We start from the raw sequence: 15,554 nt of genomic DNA on the forward strand, positions 1-15,554 counted from the left end.
TAAAGGACGCTATGGTTGACATTTAAATCAATAAGTTCTACAGCTAGACAAGTCAGAATATGTTTTAGTAAGCAGACAGGTTTTTAGCTGAGTCTAAATGTAGTTCAAAATACAGTTGGTTTAAGAGTTTAAAGTTGGTTCCATGCGTAAAGACACTGACACTATCCAAAGAGCACATTGAGTGCATTGCAATCTCAATATACTTAACTACGCTAAGATTTGAATAAAAACGTACAGCAGCTGATAGCGCAGCCACCTGTTTAGAATACTCCACAGCCCAGCGACACTGGCCATGTTAGGGCCGTGGAGGCCCGGCAATCAAACAAAGCCGCAGCCCCTCTCGCTAACCTCATGCCAGACAGAGCAACTCCTGCTCAGAACAGAAAACATCCTGGCCACTGGATTCATTGCAAAACGGGCGCGTATCTTTCCCCTGAAATATTGCAAATTTGCTGTCTTGGAAGCAACAACAAAAAAGGTACAGCATTTCTAATCATAACTGTATCGACGAGGTCATGTGCGGCCCCTTCAAGAGCATCGGAGGCATCCTGCGTCTGCTGGAGATGATCTTCAGCGGCGTCGCCCTCATCCTAGTGCTGTTCCGGGGGGGCATGGGAAGCCCCTGGGGCGTCTGGTGCGACTTCGTCTGGCTCTTCTGCTTCCTCATCCCGCTGCTCATCACGGTGGCCGAGGCCCTGAAGATAAATGTGCTTATGAAGATGTTCCTCCCGGATTGGGACGACCTCACCTGCGGCCTCACCATGATCTGCACGCTGATGATCGCCTCTGCCAGCATCATCTACGCCACCGGCTACGCCTGCTTCCACTGTGTGCTCAGCATCCTGGTTGTGACCTTCTCCCTGGCCGCCACCGCCGCCTTCCTGGTGGACGCCATCCTGCAGAAGCTCAAGTGTCCCAGCGGCTACCTCTCGCGCCTCAGAGGCGTCCTGCGCTTCACCGAGGCCTTTGTGGCGTGCCTCCTGCTCACCGCCGCCACCAGCTACTTCCTGTACGTGGACTGGTACCACCGGTCGGCCGGCATGATGTGGGCGCTGTTCGTGTTCACCGTTTGCCTGCTGGCCAACGTGGTGCTGATCCTGTTCAACCTGGTGAAGCTGCTCCGCGACCTCCTGCCCAAGGCGTGGCTGGAGCTTGTGTACAACGTTGTGGCCTCGCTGCTGTACCTGTCGGCCGCCATCCTCTGGGCGGTGTTTGGCTACTGGGGCTACTTTGAGCGCAGGGAGGACAGCAGGTACTTCTGCAGCGGCTGCTCTCTGGGGGATCTCCACGTGGTCATGGCCGGCGCGCTGCTCAACCTCCTGCTCTACATACTGGACCTGGTCATGTCCATCAAGGCTCGCTAGCGAGGGACCCCGCCACACACACATCAAGGCTCGCTAGCGAGGGACCCCTCCACACACACATCAAGTGTAATGATGTCAAAATAAAGGGAGAGTTGATTCAAAATTTTGGCTTGCGATAATGTTTTATTCTTTCAGATCTTTAAATGGCTATGTGATTCTCAGGTGTTGAGTGTTGCTCGTGTTTTTGAGGTGAGGATATGATACAATACATTTAATAATTGACCGTCCCTGGGAAAAAAGGGAAGATTCTGGTTCAGTATTTTAACGGGCCAGCAAGGCCAAAGGAAAACCTGAGCATATTAGCATATTTCCTTTATTCAATCAAAATAAACTAACAAATGTTGTAACAATCTTTTCTAAATCAGATTCTATCTAATGAAATGCTACATACGCTTAAACATCTGTAATCTATGTCTCATAATGTAACTCTTTCTTAATCATGTAGGGCTACCGGAGTTGATATATCAATTCTCATAATAGTCTGCAAGTAATGTAACTTTGTCATGGGACTTTGCCAGTGTTGTAGTATATTACAGTTCATTCAAATGTCAGGGCAATTAAGAGTTTTAGGGGAGATAATAGCAATGCAAATACTTCATCAGATTATGTGGTATACAATAAAACCTCCTAAAATACCTCTGCAGACAACTGCTACAACCAATGCTGACAATGTCTCAAGGCCCAACGGAAAGTATCTATTGGGGACTCTCTAAATCGACGCCACTTCGACCTGGGCGGGACTTTACGTCCTACGTCACTCGCTATGGGTTTGCATGTGTGCGCGTAGCCGTTTGTCTCAGGGATCTGTGCACGAACTCCCTTGCACTACAGATTACGAGCGTCAGTGTCGTACGCGATGGAGGGTGGGTGACATTCCTACAGTCTGTGATGATAGGCTATATTTCTTCAAATGACTTACTATTACTAGCGATTAACATGACGAAACAACACGAACTAAGCTAACATTAGACTATAGCCATACCAGATAACGCCATACCAGCTAACCCTAACTATTTATATTAAACTCTGAACCATTTTGCAACAGGCAACTGTGTGTTGGTGCGTCTTGCTTCCCACGTCTGCGTCTGCATCTTTCCCACTCCTGGCTAATAGTTTCAGCTTTTGTACTGTATATCAGAAATGATCACCCTGTATCACACTGCTGACTTGTTGATGTTTTGTGAGCACTCACGCATTTCTCTAGGTATCTTAAGTTTCCTACTGGAGTAATCAAAACTTTGGACTTTGTTATTGTAAGAAATATTGTGTTGCAAAAACACTTTGTGTCTTACCCTTAGCGTTACCCTAACCCCAGTAACATTTCTTCATCATAAACTACCAAGTTACGCAAAATGGCATACAAACATCCAGTCCAATATGAAAGAAAAAAGCTAGCTTCATTAAGGAATCGAACCCCTTATCCCCGCGTTAATGAGTTGTTCTCTGACCACTAACCCATCAGGTCTTAGTACATGCGATTCAAGAGTTAACCACTTGACAATCTTTAAACTTCGGTTGCCTGGAAATTGTAAAGACAGTGATGTGTGTACATTGTGCGAGTATCCGTCACTCGCGATGTGTGTGCAGTCCAAAATGAAAGAAAAAACCTTGCATCACTCGGGAATCGAACCCCCAATCATCAGTTGGTCGTTGGTAACTGTAAACAAAGAGATCGCATTTTGTTTAACTGCTAACTAACAAACGGGTTTATGCGTTCACTGAACAAAGATTATGGAAATAAAAGACCACTTTTCCATCAGAAAAATCATCAGAACCGTTATTACCAACCCATAGACACTAAAGCCAAAACCTTTCTCACATGCACACCCATCGCGAGTGACGGCTATGCGCACACATGCACACCCATAGCGAGTGACGTAGGACGTAAGGTCCCGCCCAGGTCGAAGTGGCGTCGATTTAGAGAGTCCCGTATCTATTGACTATTTATTCATTTAGGCCCAATCCCATTTCTACCCCTTACCCCTCCCCCTTGTTTTGAAGGGGGAAGGGGAAGGGGTAAGGGGTAGAAATGGGATTGGGCCTTATTTACCCCATCCTGGAGCCCGAGGTAAAAGTAGCATAACCACTATCTGCTTCTTGGTCACATGTATCTCAGTTCACAAGAAGTCACTTTGGAGGAAAACTGCCGGCTGAATGCTGTCACACAAACGACGATAGTCAGAATAAACCAAGCAATAGGGGTTGTGTCACCGAATCCCATCCATACGTCCTCTGGTCAGTCCAGCTCCACGTTTTCCTTGAGCCCCTGGAAGCAGAGGTAGTGGGAGTTGCAGAAGACGGCGGGCGTGTTGGGATTTGAACCCACTACCTCCGGTTTTAGGGATGCGAAGGGGTTGGCACCACTGCACCTCATGTCTATCTCTAGCTCCTGGAGAATCTGCATCGAGTATGTGATCTCTACATCACTGTCAAACACAAACCAACAGGCACACACACACACACACACACACACACACACACACACACACACACACACACACACACACACACACACACACACACACACACACACACACACACACATTAAGACATGGGCATTTTCATTCGGAAAAAGTGTGGTTCTAACCTGATATATTAACACATGTATTTGTGTGTGTGTGTGTGTGTGTGTGTGTGTGTGTGTGTGTGTGTGTGTGTGTGTGTGTGTGTGTGTGTGTGCGTGTGTGTGTCTGACCTGGAGGCTGTGAATATGGAGGGTATCTCGTAGTCCCTGAGCAGAAGCAGGGTGGGCAGCCAGCCCTCCTCCAACCCCTGACTGGCATCAAACCCTTTGGCACACAACACACACAACATAATCAACCAAACACCCACACACACTAACTAGAGCCCCATTCACTCATGCAGTCTGTACCTGCATGCCCTGAACCATGTCCTGCATGGGTTCATGTGTGAATGACGACACACATTTATTTTCTGGAAAATCTGCACAGAAAAATTGCCAGCTGAAGGCCTATAGACACATTCCTTGTAAATGAAAGCAGTGAGATTGCCGATAAATTCGCCTGACGTAAGACAGTTCAATGTGGAGCGACTGAACCAATCACAAGGCGCCGCTGATGATGCATTTAATCCATTCATTTTAATGCGATTGCCTTCAGGTGATTGGATAACAATATCAATGCTGCTCCTTCTGCTAACAAACATGCTTCTTACTTCAGGAATGTCTGGGAACTGGACAGATCCGAACTAAGGGAGCTGCTTCCAGTCTGCTAGTAGAATAGAGACATCCATAAGGGTAGCGTTAGCGCCCTCTGCTGGACTGTCAGCTGGCATATCTATTCCGGCGTAGCTAAGCCATGTATGAAAGACCAGTAAACCTTCCAGAACAAAGCTTCCCGTGAGAATAGTTCAATTGATTCACTAGCTTTGTCTGAAAGTTTATCCCAGTAATCTCGAAAAAAAATATGCCTGAAAGAGGCTTAGTTAACATCTGTTTGCATGATCACCCATTAACAGATCTTCATCTGGTTAATGCAATCAGTGAACCTCTTCAGTCCTCATCGAAGCAGACCTGATCCACGTGACAGTAAGTACAGGTCATGAGGGAGCAGGTGAGTCTACGTACCGGGGTGGAAGCCGACCACCAGGTCCGGTCTGGCCGCCTTCTCCGTCTCCACCAGCTCCTCCCAGAAGTTGTGGTAGAGGCCCTTGTAGGCACTGATGTAGACCCTCTGCTTGGGGCCGAACGCCCTGAGGGGGGGCCTCACGACGGGGCCCTCCACCACCTCCGGCCCCACCAGCACCACCTCCAGCCCCTGGTGTCCGGGGAAGGCGCGGCTCAGCTCGTCGTAGTCCGTCAGACGGGCCCCCATGGTCTCCGCCTGCCCGGCCCCCACCACGTGCACGGTGAGGGGCTTGGTGTTGGGGTCCAGGCCGAAGACCCGCAGCCCCCAGAGGACGCTCAGGGGCCTGGAGAAGAACTCACTGCAGACCCTCCAGACGGACTGCTCCAGGGCCCGGGGGTCCGGCCGGGGGCGGCCCGCGTTGGTCCACATGTTGGCCATGGAGGGGCTGGCGAGCAGGGGCTGCAGGCGGAGGGAGAGCTCTCCCTGCATGGCCAGCCAGTCCTCCCAGGCCCTCACCTCCCCCGGGGCCCGGGGCCAGGGCTCCACCGTGGGGAACGGGAGCTCTCCTGCAGACCACAACCATGTGGACCACTGTACCACTATAATACTACTACCATACTATATAACACTATAATATACTAATACTACTATTCCTATAAATCCTCGGACTACCTCACAACAGTCAAACTAGCAATAACATTATTTTCTTCTTCTTCTTTATTATTTTCTTCTAAATTCTTATTTATTATTTATATATAAAGAAAATTTGAAATATTACTCTTTCTTTCAATTAATTTGTAATAGGAATAGAGCCTACCTTTGAATACCAGCCATTCAACAAGTCTGTCTATGGCCACTAGGTGGAGCTGTGGGCAGGCCTTCTTGTGTTTTGGCCAGTCCGCCTTCTGACACTCTTTACAGCAGTAGTTCGCGGCTAGACATCTGGGGGGACGCAAGTGCAGATTAAAATGAATGTAGGCCTATAAATCGCAAACTCCCGTGAGAGACGGGTAGAGATTCTTTCTTCTTCCCTCACCTGACGCAACGTTTAAGGCTCTGTGAGGCTGAGAGTTGATTGGAGCGCTTCTCGCAGCTGGCACAGACTCTGTAGGATTCCTCCAATTTCTCAAACATCTCCTTTTGGGAGCGGGACGCCAGGGCGGCCATGGCAGCCTTGATCTCCAAAACAGCTCTTAAGAGAATAAGAATCCACACACGGCTGCTCTTACAACAGGTGAAATTAAACAGGTGACACAGTCTCAACTATTTTAGACGGGGGCTATAAATAGGCCGTGTGTGTGTGTGTGTGTGTGTGTGTGTGTGTGTGTGTGTGTGTGTGTGTGTGTGTGTGTGTGTGTCAGAATGACACAACATGGTACCACGTGGAGGAGTAATGAATGAATAATAATATTTATTTATTATGGGCTCCCTTACATAGCTTCTAGAGACGGTGCGTATTCACACAACGTGCAGTTAATCTCTTCATATTGAAAAGAAAAACTCAATTCGACGCCGAGAAATCCTGCAATACGATCTATTGAAGAACCGTTTCTGTTTCTTACGGAGGTCGATCGCCTTGAAGTTTGGAGGACATTAAAGTTTTAGAATGTAAATCGAAGTTGATGGCAAGAACTGAGGGACATTATGTATAATTATTATTGACTAATGATTAAATCCTCTTACCTTTCATGGTCCATGGTGGGCAGCGTACTACTGGTCGACTCGAGTGGGGGCAGAACGGCCAGGGGGATATACCACCTGTGACTGTCCTTCTAGAAAGGTCTGACATGTCCAGACAGGCATGGTGAAGACCAAACCTCAAGACAAATTACTATGAATAACATATTTTTAAAATATTTATAGCTTCATGGAATAATGGTACTGATTATCATATTCATATTCATATTTTACCAAGCTCTCGTTTTAATATGCCAGTTGTACAGATTCCGTCCACTAGAAGCCAGTATGGGTCCGTCGACAGAAAAAAATGCCAAAATGCAACAATATCTTGAAGAAAACTACACGGTCATTGTATTCTATTCAATTCAATTTAAATCAAATATTCGTCTCCGAAGGGCAATTTAAAGGAGGTGCATGAGAGTAACTGAAAAGGAGACAAAACAACAAACAGAAGCAGCACCCACACTACATAATCAACAAACACACGCATCAAACACACACATTTCACAATCAAGCAACACACATAACACAACAACAACCTTCAACACATGAGTAAAAAGTGCTTAACAAAGTGCTTCAATTATAAATGGCATTGCAGCATGTTCATAAGTCAGTGACCAGCATTAAGGAGCTGGACAGCCCTGGGGATGAAGGTTGCCTTCCTCCTTTGTGTTATTGAGGTTTTCTACATTGCAGGGACTGTGCTGCTGGTCAAAGAGCCCTGGAACAGATGCTGGAACACACCTCCGTGCCACAGTGCCATAGAGTCCGCCCACAGATGTGGTCTGTTCCTAGAGATCTGTTCTTTTCTCATCACCTCTGATGTGTTGTGGGGCGGCAGTAGCTCAGGAGGTAGAGCGGGTTGGCTGGTAACCTGAGTGTCGAGGTGTCCTTGAGCAAGGCACCTAACCCTAACTGCTCCCGACGAGCTGGCTGTCGCCATGCGGTTGACTGCGCCGTCGGTGTGTGAATGTGAGGCAATATTGTAAAGCGCTTTGGGTGGCCAATGGTTGGAAAAGCGCTAAATAAATGCAGTCCATCCATTTAGGACAGAGTCATCAGGTCTGAGTGAGGGGATGATTGATTCTAGCTGGGTGCTGTTGTCCTTTTCAAATCTTGCGAAGAACGTTGAGATCATTCGGGAGTGAAGTGCTGGGCTTTCAGCTGGTACAGACGGAGTTAACTGCTGCCATGCTCTTGAGACCTGCGGCTGCGCGGAGGTTCCCCTTTTTTAAAGCTCTGCTCCACTTTGTTTGTATTTTTCAGCTTGGCAATCTTTATGGCCCGCTTGACCTCTCTGTGGACCTCTGCTTCAGAACCGGTAAAAAATATTGACTGATGACTTTCTCTGTCCTCTTCACGACAGATGTATAGGCAGGAGCGAGCAGTATGCTGCGGTGGTCAGAAGAGCCGAGAGGAGGGAGGGAGACGTCTCTGTTGGTGTCTGGGACTGAACCATAGAATTCATCCAGTATTTTCCCCAGACAGGTGGTGCAGTTGACATACTGAGAGAACCCTTTCAGTGATTTGTCAATTAAACAGTGGTTGAAGTTACCCAAGATGAATAGCGCCTCAAATCTCTAGCAGACTCAAATCTCTAGCGGCGCCTGCTTTTGCATAGTCTCATTCACATTTTACAGATCGCCAGTGGGACTCATTGGAAAAAAAATCGATCGAGAAAATTAAGCAACTCAAGAGCCCTGCTACCAATAAATGTGTAAAAGTGTGGATTTGAATTTACAAGACACAAGCGGACATTATGTATCTGTGGATCGTGAAATATCCATGTGGATAACATTTTACGAAACACAACTACCAAATATTTGTGCATCGTGGTGCATGAAACTTCCACCGTTGTGTGTTAATGCATAATAATAATAATAATAATAATAATAATAATAGTAATAATAAAGTCCAATAGAAACGACAATGCATACATATGTATGTATGTATGTATGTATGTATGTATGTATGTATGTATGTATGTATGTATGTATGTATGTATGTGTGTGTGTATGTATGTATGTGTGTATACGTATGTATGTGTGTATGTGTATGTGTATGTATGTGTATGTATATAAATGTATTGCCCTATTTACAGCACTTCACTAAAATGAATACAGAAAAGCAACGTGCTTCTCCTTTCACATAAGAACAATCTGCAAATGTCAAATTAAACAAGTTATAAAAAAAAAGTAGCGGAACAAAAAACGATTGGCCGATTAAAAAGAGTAGTTACACTGGAAAGTCTTCTCGACCAATCAGAATACGAGACATATATGCGTAGGAGGTGATGGGAGGGGAGGGGGAAGAGTGTTTTCATCACGTCCCACACAACTTCCTCAATAAGGGTTTTTTGGGCAGCGACCCGGGTTCAATTTCTGCCTGTGGTCCTTTGCTGCATGTCTCCCCGTCTTTCTTCCATACCTTCCTGTCTGTCTCACTCTATCATCAAGAATAAAAATGCAAAAATAAATCTTGAAAAAAGAGGAAGATGAAAGCAAGTCGTTTCATTGTTGAATGAAGCACATTTAAATCGTGCCACATTTTGTGAATTTAAATACATTTAGATCCAAATCAAACGCCCACATTGACAGCCGTTGTGTGTCTCTTCAGACCAGGTATACGGGTGAACAACAGGAGCAGCATGGGTGTGTGAGGACGACTGGGTCCTTTACAAAACAGAGCGGTTGCTGTATGACTTACCGGCTGTGACAGCCCTGTTGGGGTTGATTATTCAGCCGTCGCAGAAAGGCAACTCAATGTGTGTGCATGCGGTTTGACCAACCCCGTCATCATCACATCCGCAACTCTGCAGCCTCTCTTCCTCATTCTGATACCGGACATCTGCATCTGCAACCCCGCTGCGTGACAAGAAGGCGCTCCAAATTCCCACAGCTAACCATTCACGACACAATATATGCGTGTTTTGAGTCGGACGAGGACATTTCTATTGTCAAAAAACAACTTTTCGTTCGCCTGCACGAGTTGACATCAGCAATACAACTATTAAGTACCATCGCCGCCCGTCGGATTTCAAAGTCAGCGATGGACGAACAGTCTGCGCTGATCCGAGCGGAGAGAACTTTTTGGAATGTTTGGGTGAGTTCCGCATACCGAAATTAAATCAGAATTAGAATTGTTTCGTCCATATAATGTTTTTTTATTATTTATTTTGAATGTTTAATGAAATATGTGCTCCCCTCCTTCGCCCCTCCTTCTCTTTGTGGACACACGCATCTCTAGAACTACATCAGCGGAGCGGTGACGAGGCTCCTGCGGGCAGAACCTGCTGTCAACAACCCAGGCAATGCCGAGCGGACAGGGGGTCAGACGGTGGGCTTTGAAAGAGCACAGAGAGACCCCAGCCAGAGAGATGATAAGGCGGAGGAGGAGGAGAAAAATGCGGAGGAGGAGAAAAAGGAGGAGGAGGAACAAGCCGATCTGAACACCGCCTCTTTGCCCCACTGTCCTCAGCCTCCTCTCACCCTACCATCCCTTACTGACGGACTCCTCCGAGGCCCAGGAGGGACGAGGGAGGTTCAGTGCACGGCAGTGTCCACCAGAGGGAGTGGTATCCACGGTCAAACAGAACAGGAAGATACTGATGGCGTGCAATGGTTCAATCAGACAGAGCGAGAAAGAACAGAAAAAGGCTGCATCAAATTTTCTGCAGCAACGCAACAGATTGACCAAGAAAATTATGAAAAGCTTCTTGAAGGCAGGTCCAGGGCAGAAGAGTCTAAGAACCATCAAAAACAACAGCAACAACAAGACACTGAGACCTCAAACTACCCTGATGAAGAAAATGACAACCACCATTCAGGTCTTGTTGAGGAGGTTGGAAAGGCACTGGCTGCTGATAGACCAGAAGAAGAAGCTGGCCAGTATTGCAAGGTCACTGAAGTGGAGGAGGGGGAGGAGGAGGAGAAGGAGGAGGAGGAGGAGGAGGACGAGGAGGAGGAGGTGGCAGCGGCAAGGGTCTCTCTCTCCAGTGACGAAGAACCAGATTTAAATGAACCAAACAATGTTTCAGGGTCAGAGACGGAAGGCCATGACATCGTCAGAGAGGAGAACCTCCCCTTTGTAAATAAGGAAAACTTATCTACAGAAGGAGGAGATACACAAAAGAAAAATTCACCAAACCTAGAGAACACTGATGGTGGATCAGCAGAGCCTTGTGCCAGCACTCTCACAGTTAATCAAAGTGAAAACAATTTGAAGTCTATTGAGGCAGTCTTGGAACAGGACTTAACTGGAATAGTTTCAGATGAGGATGACAAGGTAGTTCAGGAAATTACAATTTCTGATTTCTTAACTCCATTTGTTGACACACCAGAAGCCAACCTGAGCAGCCCATTGTCCAACGATGGCAATGCTGTTGTTGGACAAGAACGTTTGGAAGTGGAGTCAAAGCAGAGATCTGGGGTGGGCCAATTTGAGATGAAGGAACAGAGCAGTTTCCTCATCCAGGGGAGTAATGATCTTTATAGAAAGGGAAGTAATGTAATAGGCCCAGTAGGAAACCAGATAGTGGTTGCAACCAAAGAGGAAATTACAAAGGAGGGAGTCACTGCATATGTGGAAGAAAAAACTCCAGTCAAAAACGACGCTGATGCCCAAAACGATGAGTCACAGCCCCAGGAAGAGGTGAACCAAAGAGGAGAGGAAGAAGGGGGAGCCGAAGTGATTTCATTAATACATAAAGCGGCCCAAGACAAGGAACTGAGTTACAGTTTGAAAACGGAGGCAGTGACTGAATTCAACAGTCCTGAACCCTTGCTTGGTTTTGGTGATGCCGTGAAACATGATACCAAAGACTCTCCGAGTGCCTCCAGCGATGAGGATGGGGATGATGGGGAAGGAGGGGTCAGTACTCAGTGGCCGGTAGGAATTGATTCCCCAGGCGTGGCCTTACTGGTGAAAACGGAAAGCAACAATGAACAGGAAATGAGTGCAGCGCTCCCAGACATTTTCCCAGGGACCTCTCCAGGATCAGGTGCTGGGCTTCGTGGTCTGAGCTGTAGACTTCTAATTCCAGAAGTATACAATGGAGACTTTGCTGCTGCCACCGAAAATACAGAGGAAATAGCCCTGATGGGAAGGGATTCTGACGAAAGGTGGGTAGCTTCCCAGTTACCGAACTTATCTGAAGGTTTTAAATACGTAGCTGGGGTAGGGGAGGTAGACCACATTCAACGGGAGGACCATGACACGACTTTGAAGAGCGGGGAAAGAGAAGATACGGTGGCCGGCCAGGATATGGTTGATGGATGGAGTGTTGATCCAGAGAGCCTTGGAGACAGGGATGGCCCTTGGGGAGTTAAACAGCAGATGAGTGGTAGAGCAGTAGGATCCACAGGAGAGGAAGGGAGGACAGGGGACGGACTGTCGGATGAGGACTGCTCCAGGCATGAGGCTCACAAGACCGATGTAGAAGACTTTAAGACTGAGGAACCATTGTTTGAGTTCAAATTAGACGGGGAGAGGAGTGAATCCACAGGAGCTGCATCTAAAGAGGCGGTAGCGTTGGATAACATAGTCTTAAGGAGTGTTTGGTATGATGAGGTCAACACACAGGATGACCGCCTGTTTTGTGAGGAAATATTAATTCTGCCACACAATGTGATACAGAAGACAACAGAGCCGTGTGAAGGTGAATCCACAGCCGCCACGATGACTGAAGAAAACAAAGGGCGTACTCCAAGCCAATCAGAGGACTATATTGAACCTGAATCCATCCATCAGCCAATTGACAACCAAGTTCGATCCTTTGATGATGGACAGACGAAAACAGAGGACATTGTTAAAGACATTTCAGATGAAGAGACGGGAATCGCTGGGCTTGAGGAGACCACAGAATCGAAACAGCAAAGAAAAGCTGGAGAATCCGATCTGTCAGTAGTTGAGACCGTAGGACCAGGATCTCTTACTGATATATCCTCTGACCTTTTGATGGACATAAGACAGGACCTGCCAGCTGAACTACAGGAGTCCACCTCCGGAGTTACAGAACCGCAAACCCGAACTTCAGCAAAGAAAATTGAAGAACGTGTGGAAGTTGTTTCAGCTGTAAAAGCTGCTGAGGATGAGCAAGCCTTGACTTTTGGGCAGGCGACGGGGAAGGACGAGGAGATTCTAGGAATGGGGGTCCTCCACAAAGACACAGACCACACCCTTTCTGTCCCAACAAAGACAGAGAACCAAGCAGTATTACAGACCGAGATCAGGACTCCCTCCTCCTCCTCCTCCTCCTCCTCCTCAGACGACGATGATGATGATGATGAAGCAGCTGATCAGACGCATGAGACTACCAACCATCCAACTAACTTTGAGGAGCAGATCCAAGACCAAGATGAGATGAAGGAGATGTCTACCCAGATTGAAGGGGAAGAAGACGAGGAACTGCCACTGGACTCATATTCTTACCAATATGGATTGGCGGGGACTTTGGGAAAATCAGATATTTTGGAAGCACAGGATGGTGAGGATTCAGAAAATATCTCAGGAAGAGAAAGTATGCCAGACTGTGAGGTTTTAACCACTAAACCAGAGGGAATACGATTGCCTGAGATGTTGATGACAGTGCACCTTGATGCTCCAGATGTATCGCCACCCTCATTCATTGAGGGGAGGACACCTTCACAAGAAAAGGAACCACAACACCACCACCTGCCGCCTTCTGGAAAGCTCTCTGATGATGAAGCTGTCTCATCTCAGGCAGAACATGATGAATCATTGGAAGAATCGCAAATGAATGAAGAAGCAGCTATCAAAATGGAGGCCATCAACATATATCCTGAGGTTTCAGCATTTGCCATGAGTTATGACGGGGCAACAGAGGATGGAAGTTATGAAACACCAGTGATACCGGTTCCTATCCCCAACAGTGTGGATGAAGACTCTGGTGTAGAGGATACGTCTCGCCTGCTGCCTGACGTGAAGCTGTCCGACGCCAGCTCACCTCCTGAGGTAGACTCTGTCGTGCTGAGGGAAAAAAAGGGGTTTGGCGAAAGCAGACAAGGTCCATGTTTGGACTCCAAACATCCATCGTACAAGATTTTGTTAAAGAACCAAGCCCGGTCTAGAAGATCAGAATTCATTGCTCCACCCGTTCTTGTCCTGAGCGCAGAAGAGAGAGCCAGACAGCGACACAGTCTACCTCCAGGAACATTTGGAGAGGAGTTTGAGGTATATTTGACCCAATATATTACTTTATTTTTTTGATCATTCTTCATGACGTCATAGACCTTATATTTCTGTTGTTTATTGCAGCTGGACGTTAATGTTTTGGACCTAACCGTCCAGAAGTATCGCATCCTGGTGAAGAACCCCAGCACGAGGCGTCCCACCGACCCCAGGGCCCTACTGCAGATGCCTTCTCTGGAGGCCGCCCCCTCACAGCGCTCCAACACCCAGCAAGCCCTGCCTCTGGCAGGCAGGCCAATGGGAGGCATCGGGGTTGGGATAAAGCTTCCTGGTAGGTCAACATGTACTGTGTCCATTCTGACTCATTCAGTTACTGTAAAGGAAAGGGGTGATATCGTGCCACCATGTGTGAGTGTGATAAGCCATTACAAGCCGTTTGAGAATCTGCCTTTCCCTGTGCCCTAGTGAGACTACTAGTGGGCGTGTCCACCTAGATGTATGATGGATAGATAGATAAGCAACATTTGAAATAGTCCACTGGGTAGGCTGGTGGACTGATCTATCCGGCATACATCTAGGTGGACAAGCCCAATTGTGATGTCACTAGGAAAAGGGAAAGGACGATTTTCAAACGGCTTGTAATGGATGTTCACACTCACACCTGGTGACATGATATCACCCCTTTAATGTTTATTGTTCTCTCAGGTTTCGGAGGTGGCTTCCCAGCTCTGAAGAAAACCCAGAGGGTGGTGAAGGGAGGAGATGAAGTCGTCCCTGAGGTGATAAAGTGTGCCATTGATGCAATGTCTTCATTATATTAACTTTGTTCTTCTTCTTAATGTGAAGACGTTTGTTTGCATGAAATTAAAATATTTTTTTAATGGGTTCCTTTATTGTGTCTTTGTGAATTGTGTCTGCTTACAGCAGCAATCTGAACCGCAAGAAGGACAGACAATATCTCCAAAACCAACCGTCGCTGAGCGTAAACCAAGATGGACGCCCCCAAAGCAACCTGGGTACAGCTTTTATCTCCTCCAGAAACCTGCATTCCTTCTCTGTAGGCTGTTCGCTGCACGTTGTTATCACCTCATTGTGGTCTCTTCCCCCCCCCAACAGATTTGGGAACCCTCTTATGTCAGAGCTCAAGAGCAAACTGAAGAAAACCAGCGAAGAGTGAGGAGAGGACGAGAGGTTCTATTGGCAGCCGGTTCCAGAGGAGGTGTTATTCATGTTCTTGCGGTTCCAGATGTTCCCAGGTGGAAGCTGTCGTGTCCACAATATCCTGTTACTGCCAGCTCTGGAGCTCAGGGGAATGAGGTTCCTTGCATCAGAGCTCTTTAGTATATATGCTGTTAAGATTCTTTTTTTCTGGTTAATGAAATGCAACCATTGAGCTTTTGGCACCTGGCCTGCTTCTCGTGTTTCACCGATCATGTAAATAGATTCCTGCGTTAAAAAAAAATCTATATTTTTTATGTGTAATCCATGATAAACAGTGCAACTGCCTGCAAATTGTCTCCTTTCAATTATTTGCGCGTGATCATTCTTTGAAAGAGGCCAATGAAAATGAAACCTACTTACCAAACCAAGTAAAAACTATGGAAATTTGGGTTTTATAAAGTCATGATGTTTCCTATTGTAAAAAAATAAAATAACATAGTCGGTGTGTAATTTTTAGGGAGAACGATGATATTTGTCCTGTGAAGTCATATTTTGCTCACATGCAAGATCTTCCAAGAAAATAGTTATTTATAGACAGTAGGCTATATGGGGC

General features: G+C 46.8%; 3 protein-coding genes across 4 annotated transcripts; 2 read left to right on the forward strand and 1 right to left on the reverse strand.

Moving 5' to 3' along the window:
- The first annotated feature begins 515 nt into the window (after positions 1 to 515).
- LOC130371056 (myeloid-associated differentiation marker-like protein 2) lies at positions 516 to 1,364 on the forward strand. The gene has a single exon (XM_056576684.1). It carries the CDS (start codon positions 516 to 518, stop codon positions 1,362 to 1,364), a length of 849 nt encoding a protein of 282 aa, XP_056432659.1.
- Positions 1,365 to 1,476: 112 nt separating this feature from the next.
- Positions 1,477 to 8,470, reverse strand: LOC130371267 (putative protein MSS51 homolog, mitochondrial). Its single transcript, XM_056576986.1, has 6 exons — positions 6,635 to 8,470; positions 5,988 to 6,143; positions 5,769 to 5,893; positions 4,951 to 5,517; positions 4,060 to 4,153; positions 1,477 to 3,790 (listed from the first exon to the last, which is right to left on the reverse strand). Exons 1-6 carry the CDS (start codon positions 6,646 to 6,648, stop codon positions 3,601 to 3,603), a joined length of 1,146 nt encoding a protein of 381 aa, XP_056432961.1. The 5' UTR covers positions 6,649 to 8,470; the 3' UTR covers positions 1,477 to 3,600.
- A 205-nt stretch (positions 8,471 to 8,675) lies between these two features.
- Positions 8,676 to 15,547, forward strand: LOC130371259 (uncharacterized). Of its 2 annotated transcripts, none has more exons than XM_056576976.1 (6): positions 8,676 to 9,733; positions 9,878 to 13,822; positions 13,907 to 14,111; positions 14,486 to 14,559; positions 14,705 to 14,796; positions 14,897 to 15,547. In XM_056576976.1, the coding sequence occupies exons 1-6, from the start codon at positions 9,404 to 9,406 to the stop codon at positions 14,955 to 14,957; spliced, it is 4,707 nt and encodes a 1,568-aa protein (XP_056432951.1). In that variant the 5' UTR covers positions 8,676 to 9,403; the 3' UTR covers positions 14,958 to 15,547. The 2 variants fall into 2 exon arrangements, with proteins under 2 accessions (XP_056432951.1, XP_056432952.1); XM_056576977.1 differs by having other exon boundaries at positions 9,248 to 9,733; positions 14,708 to 14,796.
- Positions 15,548 to 15,554: the final 7 nt, after the last annotated feature.

Source organism: Gadus chalcogrammus, chromosome 18, assembly GCF_026213295.1.
Source record: "Gadus chalcogrammus isolate NIFS_2021 chromosome 18, NIFS_Gcha_1.0, whole genome shotgun sequence".
NCBI classification, from domain to species: Eukaryota; Metazoa; Chordata; class Actinopteri; order Gadiformes; family Gadidae; genus Gadus; species Gadus chalcogrammus.

Excerpts from the sequence above, each read along its gene's own strand:
- LOC130371267 (XM_056576986.1), bottom strand. Across the intron at positions 5,894-5,987 it reads AGCCTTAAACGTTGCGTCAG|ATGTCTAGCCGCGAACTACT; the intron begins GTGAGGGAAGAA and ends GCGTCCCCCCAG. Across the intron at positions 5,518-5,768 it reads TGAATGGCTGGTATTCAAAG|GAGAGCTCCCGTTCCCCACG; the intron begins GTAGGCTCTATT and ends TGTGGTCTGCAG.
- LOC130371259 (XM_056576976.1), top strand. The coding sequence starts at position 9,404 with ATGCGGTTTGACCAACCCCGTCATCATCACATCCGCAACTCTGCAGCC. Across the intron at positions 13,823-13,906 it reads CATTTGGAGAGGAGTTTGAG|CTGGACGTTAATGTTTTGGA; the intron begins GTATATTTGACC and ends TGTTTATTGCAG. Across the intron at positions 14,112-14,485 it reads GGTTGGGATAAAGCTTCCTG|GTTTCGGAGGTGGCTTCCCA; the intron begins GTAGGTCAACAT and ends TTGTTCTCTCAG.
- LOC130371056 (XM_056576684.1), top strand. The coding sequence starts at position 516 with ATGTGCGGCCCCTTCAAGAGCATCGGAGGCATCCTGCGTCTGCTGGAG.